Below are 16,563 nucleotides of genomic sequence, written 5' to 3' on the forward strand. Positions count from 1 at the left end.
GAAAACATACTGCAAAATAGATAAAAATGAAAAACAATAAAATGCTGATAATATGCCTTTGCCATATTATATACATCATAATCCAGTAAGCGCTTCCTTGTGTGGTGTTAAGGGGTTTAAGATCAGAGGAGCAGATGGCTTTAGCGTCCACACACCTGTTAACTGCGGCCACTGCAAATGCTGATCTGACTCTTTCCTTCCTGCTCGACAGTGCATGGACGTACTGAACATACATGATGAACATGAACGTTCAGGACTGGCTCCGGTCTGCTGACGTGATGGTCTCTCTGCTGATGGACTCTCTGGGGAATACAGACTATATGGAGGACTGGGATCTGTGTCTGAGATTACTGGAGAACCTGAGTTTGGATCTGATCGGTCAAGTGCAGTGTTTGCTGGAAGATCGAGCAGTTTGTGCTCATTTTCTGGGCTCGCTGTGGGCAGATGATCTCTCGGCCTGGGCTTTTCTCTACATCTAGACCTTCAAGTAACCTCTACAAAGCAACAGAGAACAATGTTCCAGAGGATTTCAATGCAGCAAAGCGTTCTGACTCTTCTCTTATTATCATATTTTGCTCAACTTTATTCAAAAATATGGCCTATATATAAAAAATAATTATTCTTGATGTATAAAGTTGAAGATGTATAGAAAATTGATCCATGTAAGCTATTGATTGGCATCTGTAAATCAGCTGTCAACTCTATATCATTTCTTTATTCATGGTGACATTTAAATTTTTCTAAAACACTTGAAATATAAATGAACTGGGACCTTTAAACTGTGTTTATTTTGTTACTAAAACTAAAATTTACATCACAAAATTGTTAAAAAAAAATTTAATTCAGTATAGTAATATGATATAAATTACTATACATTTAATCTCCTTGTGTTTTTATGTTACTAAAACTGAATCTACTTCAAAAAATTATCATTTATTTTTAAATATAGGCCTAAATCAATGTAAAAACAGCATTTAAATAAACATAGGAGCATTTCATCTTCGTTTCCATGTTATTAAAACAAAAAATTGCATCACAAAATTATTTTTAAAAAATGTAATTTAATATAAACACAGTAATATGAAATATAATCTTTATCTAAAAATTGACTTCACAAAATTATATAAACCTGTGAAAAACTACATTTCCCATAATGCATGGCGCGAACAGGAAGCGCATCACTGCTCAGTTACGTGTCACGTCAAGAGGTTCTGTACACAAATATCACGGACAGCTTAATTTCTATCACGAGATGTGATCATTCACTGAGAACGGACCTAAGCTCTTTCTTCAGATATCGTCCTGACAGTCTGCTAACTCGTAAGTATTTGTCCAGGTCTTTCCATAATGTTTATTGACGGTCAGAGAATGAGTTGTGTCGGAAAAGTCCTCCGATAGATGTGACAGAACAGAAGCTCTTTGACTCTGTACTATTAATTGCGCAATGATTACGTGTCCGAAATACATTCAGTGACCGGTATTTTTCGCTTTTCAACCTTAACGAAATAATTTCAAACAAACGATATTACAGCGATAGTAATTTCAGTAGTTTGACACCGTTTTAACTTGTGTTTCTGGATACTTTCTTTTTATTTCTTTGTATTAGCGTTTAGTTATTAATTTAGTGTAAATTAGTGTTATTATTTATTAATTCAAATGATTAAACTTCTTTGAATTATTATTTTTATTTTTTATATTATTTTAATAATTCACGTTTAATCATTAAAAATTGATTTAACAGCAATAATTTTTCCAATACTTAAATATATATATATATATATATATATATATATATATATATATATATATATATATATATGTTTGTGTATATAATATAATATTATATATAATATAATATATACAGTCAAACCAAAAATTATTCAGACATTTTTTATATTTTTTATATATTTTTACTAGTGGGACACTATAGTTCATTTATGTAAGTGAGGATAGCAAAATAAAGTAAACTGTGACATATTATACCCAAAAATTCTTCATACAGTGGACTACCAGTAAAAGTGATAAAACTTTGGAACCAAAAATTATTCACACTTTGACCTGACCACGTTTTGCTTAAGTGTTATCTGACATAATTAAGATTATTTTTTTCTGACAGTTTAACTCTGAGATCTTGTCATATTTTATTACAATTTTTTTTAACTTTAGTGAATAAACTGAATGAATGAATGAAATTTTCAAGGTGTCTAACTACATTTTGTTGTGACTGTAAATAATTAATTGATAATAATAAATAATTGATTTTTATTTTATAATTTTAATTTATTTAATATTTTATTTTAGAATATTTCAATCATATTTCATTTGCTAAAAAGAAAATTAATTTATATTAGCAACATCCTAACCTCCCAATTCTCATTACTGAAATATAGGGTGAATTCAGGTTGATTGGGACACAATTTCCAAGTCATCTCAATGGCAAAAAGTGTCCCAATCACCCTGAATTCACCGATAAAAAATGATGTATTACTATACATTTTAAAATGTAATATTTTATTTTTTCTTTTGCTTTGGGGGTAAAATTTATCCTTGGAAATCCTTTGTGAGATTCACCCTGTTTGATTAATTGACAGACACATTCCAGCTATTATGGCTTAGATTAACTTGTTATTAATGTCAATATTAGATGTACGAATCTTGATGAAGTTGCTCTATCCAAACAGTGCTTGTGTCAATGGCGTGTCTTGTGCCAGTTTGACGGGTTACATGTGAAAGAGAGAGAGAGAGAGAGCAGTCAGGATGAGTGGCGTGGCGCTCGCGCTGGAGGTGGTGGTGGTGTTCTTCCTCGCGCTCTTCCTGTTGCACCGCTATGGAGATTTTCGCAAGCAGCATCGGATGGTCCTGTTCGCCACCCTCCTCGCCTGGTTCCTGTGCTTCCTCATCGTCTTCATCCTTCCGCTGGACGTCAGCACGGTGAGACCTTCTGGATGCTTCCCTGAAAGCAGTTACAGACTGTAGTTAGAGGTGGTGTGGATTAGTAGTTGGCAACTGAAAGGTTGCAAGTGTTGTCAGTATGTGTGAGCTAAATGCAGTCATGGGAAATCTTTTATTTAAATATATATATATTTTTGTGCAACCTTTATAAAATTTTATGCAGCATAACTGGGAATTTAATGGGAAAAGTTAAAGTAAATTCTCTTTACAACACTGTAAAGTAGAGTTAGAATGGGGAATGATGTTTACATTTATAATTAAGGCATTTGACATATGCTCTTATCTAGAGCCATTTACAAAACATGCTTTAGTGTATGCATGACTGCCATGATCAACAGATGGCAAGCATGCAATTTCCTGCGGGTAAAAGAAACACTTACTAAACACAATGAACACATAACTCTGTTGTCTTATTCTCAACCCCTGTGATGTTTTGTTTCTCTTGTGCATCTGCAGACCATATATAACCAGTGTGAGATTGATAATCAGGTCCACCTTGTGGCGAGCAACACTTTCATCCGTGATAATTCCTCCAACGCTTCGGTATTTCCGACACAAAGGTAAAGAGGTTTGCTTTGGTCTAATGAATAGCTCTAGGAAGAAATAAAGCCTTGAAATTTGTTTGAACACTGTTGTACAAATAGTGCTAAGACTTTTTATGTTTAGTTAACATGTTGAATATGGTTATACATTAACTTTATCAACATCACACCACCTTCTCCTGATTATAGGGTCTCAAAGTCTTGCCATAAGCCTTGGAGTTACATCCCAGATGGAATTCTTCCCGTGTTTTGGAGGGTGGTGTACTGGACGTCACAGTTCCTGACATGGTGAGAGAGATATGATGTAATTCCTGTGTTTCTTCACAATAGAGTGCAACAGTAAGGGTTCTGGAAATAAACATCTTTTCGAGACAGATCTACTATGAGCTCTGATATTGTTAAATGTTTTAAATGATTAGTTCACTTCAGAATTAAAATTTCCTGATAATTTATTCACCCCCATGTCATCCAAGATGTTCATGTCTTTCTTTCTTCAGTCTAAAAGAAATGAAGGTTTTTGAGGAAAACATTCCAGGATTTTTCTCCATATAGTGGACTTCACTGGGGTTCAACAGGTTGAAGGTCCAAATGTCAGTTTCAGTGCAGCTTCAAAGAGCTCTACATGATCCCAGATGAGGAATAAGGGTCTTATCTAGTGAGACAATCTGTCATTTTCTAAATAAAAATAAAAATGTATATACTTTTTAACCACAAATGCTCGTCTCTCTCGCACTGCTCTGCACCACGCATTACGTAATCACGTTGGAAAGGTCACGCATCTCATTTTCTCCTCCAAGTTCAAAATTGTCCGATTTCGTTGTTTTACCTTTTTTTGTAAAGGGCGTTTGACTTAGTCTCTGTACGTTCGCTTTGTAGACACTGGATTGGTACTTCCGCCTACACGCGTGACCTTTCCAACGTGATTACGTATTTGGACCTTCAACACTGTATGGAGAAAAATCCTGGAATGTTTTCCTCAAAAACCTTAAATTCTTTTCGACTGAAGAAAGAAAGACATGAACATCTTGGATGACATGGGGGCGAGTAAATTATCAGGAATTTTAATTCTGAAATGAACTAATCCTTTAAGCTACAATGCAATATTTTCTCTCAATTAAAAAAAAAGTTTAACCCTTTGGTGCTGTTTGGTCATTTTTGACCGAAAATGTTTTTATTTCAGCGGAATGGTACAAAACTGGCACTTGATATGTGAACACATAAAAAAAAAATCATGGACATGATTCGAAAAGGTTAAATGGTCCTGAAAAAAATAGTCCCATGTATTGTTCATGGTCAAAGGACTGCTTTGGAAATGAATGTGAGGCAAATTTCATCTAGTGGAAGTGTTTGGTACTGCGCCCAAACAAAATCTTACTGAGAGCTAATTTTTTGAGATATAAAGCTCAAATTTGGGACGCAGCTTGTTTTAGATTTACTGCTTTTATTTTCCCAGTTTTAGAGAAAAAAAAATTATATATTAAATATAAAAATTGAAAATGGTATTTTTTGCATTTTTCGTAACAATAAATGTAAAATTTTACAATGAACTTACAAAAAACTTTTTTCAAGTTATTTTCACTTCAGCAATAATCTGCCAAGTGTCATTTTTAAAAATAGACCAAACTGAAGTCTTTGCTCTAAATCATTAAAGATTTATGATTGTTAAAGTTAGAAATTTGATTTTTGGGTCTATGCTCAAAAAGTGAATAAATGGATTATAACTACTGCATAAATATAATTTAATACCATAAAATCCCCTAAAAGTACAAAATATTCAATAAACAGACCAAAATATAGTACAATCATTTCATTGAAATAAAAACAATTTGGTCATTTTTGATCGACACGTGAACAGTACCAGAAATAAACATTACCTCAAATAAGCTCAGCAGTGAAAGCCCACTCCCTTGATGCATTTCAAACCATGCAGTCAGGTATATACAATATTTGTATTTGTATTTAAATATTGTGCAATTGCAAATATTGCAAAAAAATATAAAATTAATTTTATTATTTAATGACTACAGTCATTAATTTGGTATTGTACTATATTTTTTTTGTTTTGTTTTTTGCTATGCTTCATTGAATGAATAATTCATGCCCACAAAAAAATAATTAGTATATATTTTCAAGTACTTTGAATTAAAATGATTAATCAGCTAGTTAGTTTGGTTTACAGTATAGAACCTTAAAAAAAAACATTCTATTAAGAATACAAATAGGGAAAATACTTCTGGAACCAAGGCTGCTGAAATAATTGGGTTGTGCTCCATATAACAAAAACTACTGACAGACCAGTAACAGTAGCATTAGTGACAATAAATCATTTCTATTTTATGGCACTTGTTTGTAATTACAAATTCAATGGCAGATTTTGCTCTTACTGAAGTATAAATGATTTGAAAATGTTCTAACGTCTTGTTCCCCTGTGCTCAGGCTCTTGATTCCCTTCATGCAGTCGTATGCGCGCTCAGGAGGATTCTCCATCTCAGGGAAAATAAAAACAGCCCTGATAGAAAATGCTATTTACTATGGCACATACCTGCTTATCTTCTGCTCCCTGCTCATCTACGTCGCCGTCACTCCGAAGTGGCACCTCTCCTGGTCAGTGTTCTGCCCTCTTCTTTTCCCTTCAACCAATCACAATACTCCTTTCATTTGTAGACCAATGCACATCTCTCTTCCCTAATTGACATATTTTAACTAAATGCATTTTTAAAGGTCTGACTTGCGGACGATCGGCATTACCGCCGCCAACACCTGGGGGCTGTTCCTGCTGGTGTTGTTGCTGGGATACGGCCTGGTAGAAATCCCGCGCTCCTATTGGAGGGCATCGTGCCACGGGCAGCTGCTGGCAAAGACGTACTTTAAAGCAGCAAAACTGATGACGGAAAAAGCAGATGCCGAAGAAAACCTGGAAGATGTTATGGAGGTGAGAGATTGTCTTAAATCAAAGTTCATGCATTGTCTTATAAAAAATAAATGCACACTTAAATGTCCGCTCTTTTACAGGATGTCAGAACAGTTAATGAAACAATCAAATACAATCATCCTCTACGCAAATGCATTGACACTATTCTCAGAAAGGTAAGTTTCATGTAATCGTCATCCTACTGACTGTGTGTATGTAAATATGGAGCCTTATCACCCTCATGTCTTTCCCAGTGTCCTGTTGAATACCAGGAAAAGTTGGGCAGAAACATGGATGATTATGAGGACTTTGATGACAAAGGAAACCCTTATCCTAGTAAAAAGAGTTTAGTCAAACTACATAAACAGGTAATAAAAACACTGCAGCTATATATAATATATAATAATATCTCATGATTGAGACTTATGCATTGTATTAATATCTCCTGTCAGGTGATCTATGCTGTTCAGAGGCATAACCGCACACAAGTTCAGTGGCAGATTCTATTGGACGAGGCTTTTCACTTAGAGGATGTGGCCAAAAATGAGACAAGCTCCACCCACCAGTTTGTTCATAGCTTCCCCTCTGCAGAACCGCCTGGATGGATCAGCAAGTACCTGTACACGCCCACCGTGGGTGAGGAAACCTGTGAATACATTCACTCTCTTTTGTAGTCGAAAATACCTTTCTGCTCTTAGTACAATAACACCTTTTATGAGAGATAGAGATCTGTAATCCTTCAACAGAGTAAAGGCCCTTTCACAATGAGCATGCCTATAAAAAGACTTTAAAACAATGCATTCCTATTGACCTTTTAGCAATTTAAAATGTTTTTCACGCTGACAATATATTCAGTGTGGGTGAGAAACACATCTGTATTCCAGCAGTTATGCGTCATTAGTCATATGTATCTGTGCACCAAAACTAGATCATGTCTATAATACCCAAAAAACTAATTCTGTGCAAGAATGTGTGAATGCAAACACTTCTTCAATTTCATATGCTGTTCCAAAATGTAATGCAAAATGCAATTCATGATGTAATGCAAATGCACATTCTCAGTGTTACCATAAGGGGTGCTATTACAGACGGTCTTCTTCTCTTATTATCATGATTATCATTATCATTTGCAACATTTGACTTTTCCTGGCCTGTAAATGATAATTTAGTTTTTCTTAATTTTTCCAGATATTTCATGACCTTGGGATCCCAGAGTTCTCATAAACGCATGCACAAACTTACTAACGTTACTTGAGTGATTAAAAAACATGGTTTTAGCATTTCCATGTGATAATGCAGTAGACTTTTAAAAAAGATGGGACAGCGCTTCTCCGCTTCCTTCCACAGTAGAAAAATGAAGCCAAAATATCCCAGTAATGGTGGTTGCCGATTACATTATTCTTAGCCCGAGTCTCAAATACAAGCACAGCTGTCAATCATGATGTTACACCTCATTTTTATAGCATCAAATAACTAACTAAAACCAAACATACTGGAAAAATTAACACTTGAACACACGTCTGCATGATAACAACTACCTAAAATGACAAACGATCTTTGGAGTAAGAAGTATTTGAAGTGTAACTGGATTTTTTAGTTTGGCTTGAGTCCTATTTGATTACATGGAGAGGGTGGGGTTTATGACCAATACTGCTGCCAGCCACCAGGGGGTGATTGAAATGCTTTGGCTTCACCTCAAGAGGACTTCTAAGCTATCCTAGGTTTAGGAGCTAGTTTTAGTTTAGTCTCAGCCTCAGACGTCATACCCACGGACCGTTGGCTGAACGTCTGATGCATATGGCACACTTTTCTGGAAACATTTCAGGAGTTTCGATGTTGTCATCTGATTGAATTCTACAGTATGTCAGGGAGACATGTGTTTAGTTTTTTTAACGGTCTGCCCAGAAACAAATGCTGTGATGCCAAACCCCCTCATGGAGGAAAGCTGTCATGGTTACAGCTGTGACAATAAACGCTTACCGGGATCAACTTAACGCTGGATTTTCAAAAGTATTTGTAATCTGTGGTTCCATTGTTGCAGTAAACTTGCACAACGTTCTTGAATGAATTATTTATAGATTCACACCGGTCTGTTATTGCAGAGACATCGACTTTACATTTTCACGCCCCTAAACAAGACGCGGAACAAAACAAACTGTGATTGGTTGCATTACATGTCATGCTCTTGGGCCTGCAACTGTGTTTGCTCATCTGTTTCTTCAATGCAAGCTTTACCTGGGTGCTTTCTGCAGCTCTATAATTTAGGATTTCTCATAAAACCAGACTGTTCCACCACAACACACAAGTTTAGCAAGACTTCAATATTTGCAGAACAGTCTTTTGCCAAATGCTGACAGAAATATCAATAGTTTTCTTATCAAATGTCAAGCTTCTTTGAAAAGACTCTTTTTATAGTATTTATGTTTGGAAAGGTTAGCTCATTTCAGCACACATATGACTATTGTCAACTACCCGTGACCAGGACAAAGAGAAATTCTGGCCGTTGATATGCGATTAAGTTGTTCTCAGTGGCTCAGACCCCTCTGTCAATGGAGGTCTGCAGGATTTTTGTAATCCAAATCTGATCGCTTATAGTAACAGAACACCTCATCACCATTTGCACAACTTGAGGTCTCATTCATGTCCGAAGCACAAATGTTGCACAGTAAAGATTTATATTGAGGGTTAAGAATTTGTTTAAATAAATTAAGTAATGAATGTTATAAGCTATGATATTGATTCAGAGAAACAGTTTGTATAGGTAATAACCTCATGCATCTCTCTCTGTCCTGTAGAGTGGTACTGGGAGTGTGTTTTCCGGCGCTGGTGTTATCGCGTGCTGGCTGTGCTTTTATGCATGTTCTCTGCAGCAGTGGTCTGGTCTGAATGCACCTTCTTCAGCACACAGCCCGTTCTGTCTCTCTTCGCTGTCTTCATCCAGCTCGCAGAGAGAGACTACAACTACGTTTACATAGAGGTGAGGGACACAAGCACAATTACACAAATAATGGAGAAGGCTGTATACAGCCAATCAGAAAACTGCTTACTGGCTCCAGCATGGCTGAGAAAATGAGCTTTTTGCCACATGCATCAAATGTTTTGGCTATAAAACCACATTTTGCATTATTTTTATTAAAAAAATGTTTGAGCCTATGACAGTGTGATTATTTAGCTGTTTTCAATTGCAAACAGTAACAATATAGAACAAGGTTTAATAAATATATAAACTACAAATATATTTAATAAAATTTTAGGCATCCTAGATGTACTTTTGATGCTAAATTATCCACTGAGGTAAAAGTTAGAGGATGAGCCCATTTTTACTTGAATTTGGTGCTAGGCCTGTTGCAATTATCAATTAATCATCTGATCGTATTTATTTGATTTAGTCGCAATTATTTGAGATAAGCGCAATAATTGACATGGTGTCTCCTTTTCCAGTGTAGTTGGTAATCAGTGTAATCTGGCAGGGAGTAAAGAATAATGTTTTAAAGTACACAGAGATAGTCAAATATCGTCCTTCCTATGAAATAAAGGTTTGTGGGTTTAATCAGATTGCATTATATTATATTAAATTAGATTATAAATAATTAAATAAATTAAATAATATTCATTTTTACAGCATTAAAGTAAATCAAATGGGCCTATGTTATTATAAATTATAAAAAGAATAGTTCCAGTCCTTGATTCTGATTGGTTGAGCCACGTTCGAAGCCGTTGTAAATTACTCTACAAACATACACCTGTGTCCTCATTATTATCAATATTACTTTGCCACTGCGTCTGTTTATTTGGCAATCATTCCATTTCTGAAGAAGTACATTGGCGGAAGAATAATAGTTTTTATCAATAGCATTACATTTTATGTTTATTTTATGAAACCTTGCTAGGTATGTGGAATAAACTTTCCGTGTCGTGCCTAACAACGCCCCTTAGCTGTTCTAAATTCACTGTAAACCATGGCTTCTTGGGGCTTATTTCTTAATTTTATTATATGTATGATTCCTTGTAAAAAAACAACAAAAAAATACATTTGGTTTACACTGTAAGTGACATGAACAAAACAGAATTAAATTGTTAATCACAATTATTTGAATGACAATTAATTATCAGCACAAAATTCATGATTGTGACAGACAGGTCTACTTGGTGCTTTGCGAATATTAATTTTTGCACTTAAATGATGTTTGCAAGCCATTTTACTTGCATAATGTGACATTTATAATGTGAATCAGAAAAATAATTCAACAATAAAAAGACTTATTATTAGTGAAAAGTAGTTAGTGAGGTTGAAAGAAAAAAAAACTACAACCTGTACATTGTTATTTCATCTTCTTTGTCCTCTAGATGGCGTGTTTTGTCACCATATTCTTCTTGTGTTACTGCGTGTACTCCACCGTGTTCCGGATCCGAGTCTTTAACTACTATTACCTGGCCCCTCACCACCAGACGGACGCCTACAGCCTGCAGTTCAGCGGCATGTACGAAACGCCATGTGACTGTTACAAAACCCACTTTTGGTTCGTTTTATATGTTGCTGTATCATTATTCAGCATATAATTCTGATTGATGCACAGGTTGTTTTGCCGTTTGACGCCTCCGCTGTGTTTGAACTTTCTGGGTGTGATTCACATGGACTCCACCATCTCCCATCAGCAGAGAAAGCAGACAGCGTACAATTCAGTGAGTCACACACCACTCTCATGGGAAAATATGATAACATATCTATACAACTAGCATGTAAGACTTTAATTGCCTGGATTATATTACTATAATAATAATAAGATTCATATTTTCATCCTTTTATTTAAAGTATATCTTCATGATTTTGCTGAAATAGCTTAAAATTGTGTTTATAAATGAGAACATAATTTAATAATATTTTTTAGATTTATTTAAATGTAATGATACTTGGTAATAAACAACAGTATTTATTTTACTACATTTAAATTAAACTTTAATTTACTAGAAAAGCAACTCTTGAACTCTCTGTGAACTCTTTTTATTGATAATGCAAACAAAAGGCCAAATTTGTGTTTTGAACTGGAATTCTCAATTCACTATTTTAGCTACTGTACTTTAAGTCAGAGATGCTATTAAAATATCTTTGTCTAATATGTCTATAAGAAAACTAATTGCCATATAAAAAGCATTAATGACGTTGCTTAATTTATGTCATATTTTATATCATATATATTCAGTTTATCACCCAGCAGCTGTATTAATACTTATGGCCACATCTCTCCAAAATCCTTCTCTCTCTCTATGATAGATAATGGGATCCATGCAGGTCCTGTCATTCATCGCTAATGGATTTTATATTTATTATCCTATGCTCATCGTTTTGCTCTGCATTGCAACTTACTTCAGGTGAGATGTAACTCCAATAAATATTAAGCTTTGAAATACTATAGAGATTGTTGTTGTTGGAAGGCTGTTAGCTCTTTGTTTTCCCTCTTGTTCTTTCTAGTCTGGGCACACGCTGTCTGAATTTGCTGGGCTTCCAGCAGTTTATGGGTGAGAATGATCTGACCTCTGACCTGGTGGACGAGGGGAGAGAACTCATCCGGAGAGGTACTATAGGCCAAATTTGTAAATTATACCAAATTTAAAAAAAAATTATATCATGTTATAATTTCATTGTCTTTAAAATGCTCTAAAAGTTGCTCTGGTTTTCAGAAAGAAGAAAACGGCAGAGAACAGAGGATGGCGAGAACAGACGGAGAGTGAGTTTATTTCTGCCTAAACTGCCTCACAGTTAATGACGAGGGTAATGATTCCCTGGTAATCACTGATACTGTATCTGTCTGAACCCTGTTTATCACGTCCCTGTCAGGATTGGAGGGAACGCTACAGTGAACAGAGGGAAAGATACGCCGGGAGGAGCAGAAGTGTGTACTCGGAGCTGAAGGACACGGACGGCTCCAGCACAGACCCTGGCAGAGGTGAGGAGGATTCACTCTGTTAGTCTTACTGAAAAATACTCCTGCTTTGAGTTCTCGGTCAGATCAGATTGTGATAAAGAGCATTGGGTTTGTGTGTGTGTGCAGCTCAGTCTCGTAGAGATCGAAACGACAAGGTTGAATTACTACAAGACGTTGAACCGTTGGACTTCACTGGAGAAGAACCGCTGGAAACAGATAACAGGAGGTCTGTAGTACTATATCTCACAATATAAACACATACTGTCAGTTATGGGAACTAATATCTTGAGAATACTGTTTTTCTCATGCATTTTTATGCTGTCACTCAGAACTCTTTTTTTCAAAAGACAATGTATGGTATATGACATTGAATATATTTAAATTGAAATGTTTTACATATTTAAGGATTCATACATTTTTATTTTTTATTCAACACTTCACCCATGTAAAAAAAAATGAAAGTAAACCCACCAGTTCTTTCTTTTGTTTGACTATTTTATTTAAAGGTGCAATATGTAAGATTTTTTCAGTAAAATATCCAAAAACCACTAGGCCAGTGTTATATATTTTGTTCAGTGTTATATATTTGTAAATTGTGAGAAAATTGCAGTTTTAACCAAGGCTCCGGGACGTGTGAGGAGTCGCCTGTCAATTGCGTCATACCCGCGTTACCCTCGGTTTCCGGTTTTATTTTGTAGAAACCATGGAAACACCAAAGACGCTTTAATATTTACATGTTTTAATAGACAAGGGAACAACTGTTTTGATATTTATAGACAGAAAACTAATTGTTGTTATATAGCTCAACACGTTTAGTCTTATTGTTTAAATCAAATTTTCTTGATTTTTTGCGAGTACCATGCTTTACCATGCCTCAGAGAAAAACACTATTTTGTGAAGTGGCTAACATAGCATAATCAGATGCAGCTTTATTTTTAGTAACAGTAATACAGAATTTTCTCCATCATACAATATGTTTTAAAATTAATTGCATGCCATTTATCAACACAAGCCATCCAGCATTTAATATGATATTCTAAAATCAATCTATCTTTCTGCAGCGTGTAACAGTGTCTCACAGCAGCCACCGAGTGAACGCATAGAGTAACATTATAACATAATTTTAACACACTCGGATGTATCTAATATGATAAACAGAGCTGCGTTACCTCATACTCATGACCGGAAAAGTGGAAGCGGCGCCGGCGACTGTGTCATAATAAAAGTCCCGCTGCTCGTCGTTCAGCTCCACAACACTCGCTCCTGCTCTGCTTCATACTACAGTAACGTTAATAATCGCATCCATGAACATGATTTCTTCCCAAGTCCTATCCCAATTATTTCCACCGGCTGTGATGTGAAGACCACATGTCCCAAGATTCCACGCTCAAACTTGGCGTCATCAAGCTACGCCTTTGTTTTGAATAGGCCTCTAGCGACCTCTAGCAGACAGAAATATTACATATTGCACCTTTAATAATTCATTGTTTAACAGATCAGACTTTAAAGTTAAAGGTGAGAATATTAAGATAAATATTAATTGGTTATTCAACAATTTTTTTCTATATTTAAATGTATTTGTATATTAAATGTGTGTGTAAATATATATATATATATATATATATATATATATATATATATATATATATATATATATATATATATATATAATATATATATATTATATTATATAATTCAGCTAAATACATTTTGTGATTAATTAATACACGGCATCATGTAAACGCAGTAGACATTCAGAGATTTCTACAGACATTTCTGATTTACATTTACTCACTGATGCTTTTACAGAAAGTGACTTAAAAATGGTTAACATTACAAGCATGAGATCATTGATATTTGCTGCACACAATGGCAATTTCAAGTATAAGATACAAGAAGAAACTGTTAGGAAATTAGGCATTTTCAAGTATTTCACTGAAGAAAATTGAGTTCTCTCATTGTTAATGGAAGTCATTGTCTCTCTGTAGGTACGCTGGAGGACATTACCTCTCGACCTCTGCATCTCGTAGCCGCATCTTTGATGATGTATGAGAACAAAGAAAACAATAAAGGGAAACTATTTGCACTTTTTAATCTACACACTCTTCCTGAAGTGTCCAGTGAGAGACTGCAGCTTTAACACTTCTGTGTGTCTCTTTGTATGAGTTTTCTGTATGTGTGTGTGTGTGTGTGTGTGTGTGTGTGTTGCTCTTACCTCCCATTGTCCCTTTACTTCCAGATGAAGCCAAAATAGCAACAAACTGTAGTGCACTGAAGGTACAGCATCTTCACAGCAGTGACGGTTACTTTACATGCAGAGGAACATTTAATGTGGCTGAAAAGGGAAGAAAAAGTGTCACGTTAGTCTCTTTAGAATCTTATTTTGAAGTTTAAAGATTCAGTTTTGATCTCTGACCTTTCACCATCAGGATGAGAACTTGTTTGACCAGTAAATGACCTACAGGCAGAGATGGGCACAAATATATCAAAAAGTATTTAGTTACAAATTACAAATACTTACTCATCAAATGTATTTAAATAAAATACAAAATACTGCTGTGAAAAAAGGTATTTAATTAAAATACAAGTAATTTGTCATTTGAAAATACAAATATACAAACAAAATTTATACACAATCACAAGTGCGAGAGTAACAGTGGAGTTCAAAATCACTAACAACTATTTAACAGTAGAATTAAGAAATTCTAAGAAATTCACCCACGGATATAACTGCGATCCACGCATCGCTAGACAGCGCACGTCATGCTTTAGCTAGCAAATCAATTCACAAGTTCTAGCCATTTGCGTTAATCTTCTGTCCTATAATGACATTCAGTGAATAATATCTGATAGTATATTTTACTAGATACTTTACCTTAAAGCAGTTTGACTGAGCACAAAAGCAGCTTCTTTACCTGCTTCTGACCTTGCTATGCAAAGTAAGACAGACATCACTCATGAGCTCCACAACCGAAACAGCAGCCACCTTTTACGGTGCATTCACACAGGCCATCAGCGTTAATGCTTTTCTTTTACTTTGAATGGGTGATGTTGCCGAACTGAATTGTGGGTCGCTTGACTCGCGTTGCTCGCGGCAGCAGTTGAAAATTTCTCAACTTTTCAAGCACCAACGCAAGCGTCAGCCAATCAGATTGCTTAGCGTTGACGCCAATGCCCTGTGTGAATGCACCGGTTCCTCCTGAGCCAAAACAATGAGCTTATGCTGCGTTCATGCCGTAACTAGTGTAATTAAGAGATGGCAACCCGTGACGTTATACTCGGAGTGGTTCGTGACTGCGTTTCAATGGCAACACTATCAATGCCGAACTAAATCTGCAGCAGTCAGATGCTACATGTCAGTGCTCTCTAAGTTGTTTATGTTCATTATTATTGCAATGTTATGTGCTTTGAGACATAAGGTAGTTTAATGCAGTCTCTCATGACGCTTTTGCTCCCTGCGGTGCGCGTTCATGTGTTTTGGAGGACGCGTGGCTTTAGAGACGCTCTGAAGGGAGGTTGGGATTCTTATGCTTGCAAAGCTAACTCGCTATTGCTAGCTTCTCCGAAAATGACCTTCCCTACCCTTAAACCTGGTGATGAAAGTTATTGTATGCGAGAATAAAATAATATATTTGAATATATTTGAAATTTTTTAAATACAAAATACTGTCTCTAAAATTATTTAATTACAAATTACATTTGATTTTTCTTTAAGGAAAATACAAATTACAAAAGTAATTAAATACGTATTTTAAATACATTTAATTAAAATACTGCCCATCTCTGCCTACAGGAAATGCTTCTGTCTTTTGTTTGAGTATTTTGTTTAATTGTTCATTATTTAACAGATCAGACTTTAAAGTTACTGATAAAAATATGAAGAAAATATCTCATTTTGGTTATTCAGCTCATGTTTTGTACTGTAAACTTCAAAGCTGTTTCATCAAAAGTGAATGCATATAACAAGAATGCTGTTTTACTATTTCAGTTATGTTCTATTTATTATAAATGTCTCTGAATTAATATTAAATAACTGCTCAGAGCTACTGACATTTTGAAGGACAATTTGTGCTTTTTATTATTTTTTTTTTTTTTGATGTCACAAATCTGTATAGCAGCTGTTTGATCATTTTCTTTCTTTTATTTGTGTTCTTGTTTGTTTGCATTTCCTCAATACCTCAAATAAATATTCCTGAGATCTTAATTACCTTTCTGTACAATTGTGAATAACTGA

General features: G+C 35.1%; 1 protein-coding gene across 1 annotated transcript; it reads left to right on the top strand.

Annotated features, from left to right (window-relative positions):
- The first annotated feature begins 1,164 nt into the window (after positions 1-1,164).
- Positions 1,165-16,533, top strand: lmbrd2a (LMBR1 domain containing 2a). Its single transcript, XM_048188704.1, has 18 exons — positions 1,165-1,320; positions 2,682-2,931; positions 3,409-3,512; positions 3,684-3,782; positions 5,931-6,098; positions 6,216-6,426; positions 6,507-6,581; positions 6,660-6,773; positions 6,858-7,041; positions 9,201-9,382; positions 10,753-10,886; positions 10,983-11,088; positions 11,678-11,775; positions 11,876-11,979; positions 12,085-12,131; positions 12,242-12,350; positions 12,456-12,555; positions 14,318-16,533. The coding sequence occupies exons 2-18, from the start codon at positions 2,758-2,760 to the stop codon at positions 14,379-14,381; spliced, it is 2,073 nt and encodes a 690-aa protein (XP_048044661.1). The 5' UTR covers positions 1,165-1,320; positions 2,682-2,757; the 3' UTR covers positions 14,382-16,533.
- Positions 16,534-16,563: the final 30 nt, after the last annotated feature.

The sequence above is a fragment of the Megalobrama amblycephala genome, linkage group LG4 (assembly GCF_018812025.1).
Source record: "Megalobrama amblycephala isolate DHTTF-2021 linkage group LG4, ASM1881202v1, whole genome shotgun sequence".
Taxonomy (NCBI): Eukaryota; Metazoa; Chordata; class Actinopteri; order Cypriniformes; family Xenocyprididae; genus Megalobrama; species Megalobrama amblycephala.

Bases quoted from the DNA above. Each gene is read 5' to 3' on its own strand.
- lmbrd2a (XM_048188704.1), top strand. From the start codon at position 2,758: ATGAGTGGCGTGGCGCTCGCGCTGGAGGTGGTGGTGGTGTTCTTCCTC. The intron at 6,099-6,215 runs GTCAGTGTTCTG...GCATTTTTAAAG, and splicing joins CCGAAGTGGCACCTCTCCTG to GTCTGACTTGCGGACGATCG. The intron at 6,427-6,506 runs GTGAGAGATTGT...GCTCTTTTACAG, and splicing joins ACCTGGAAGATGTTATGGAG to GATGTCAGAACAGTTAATGA.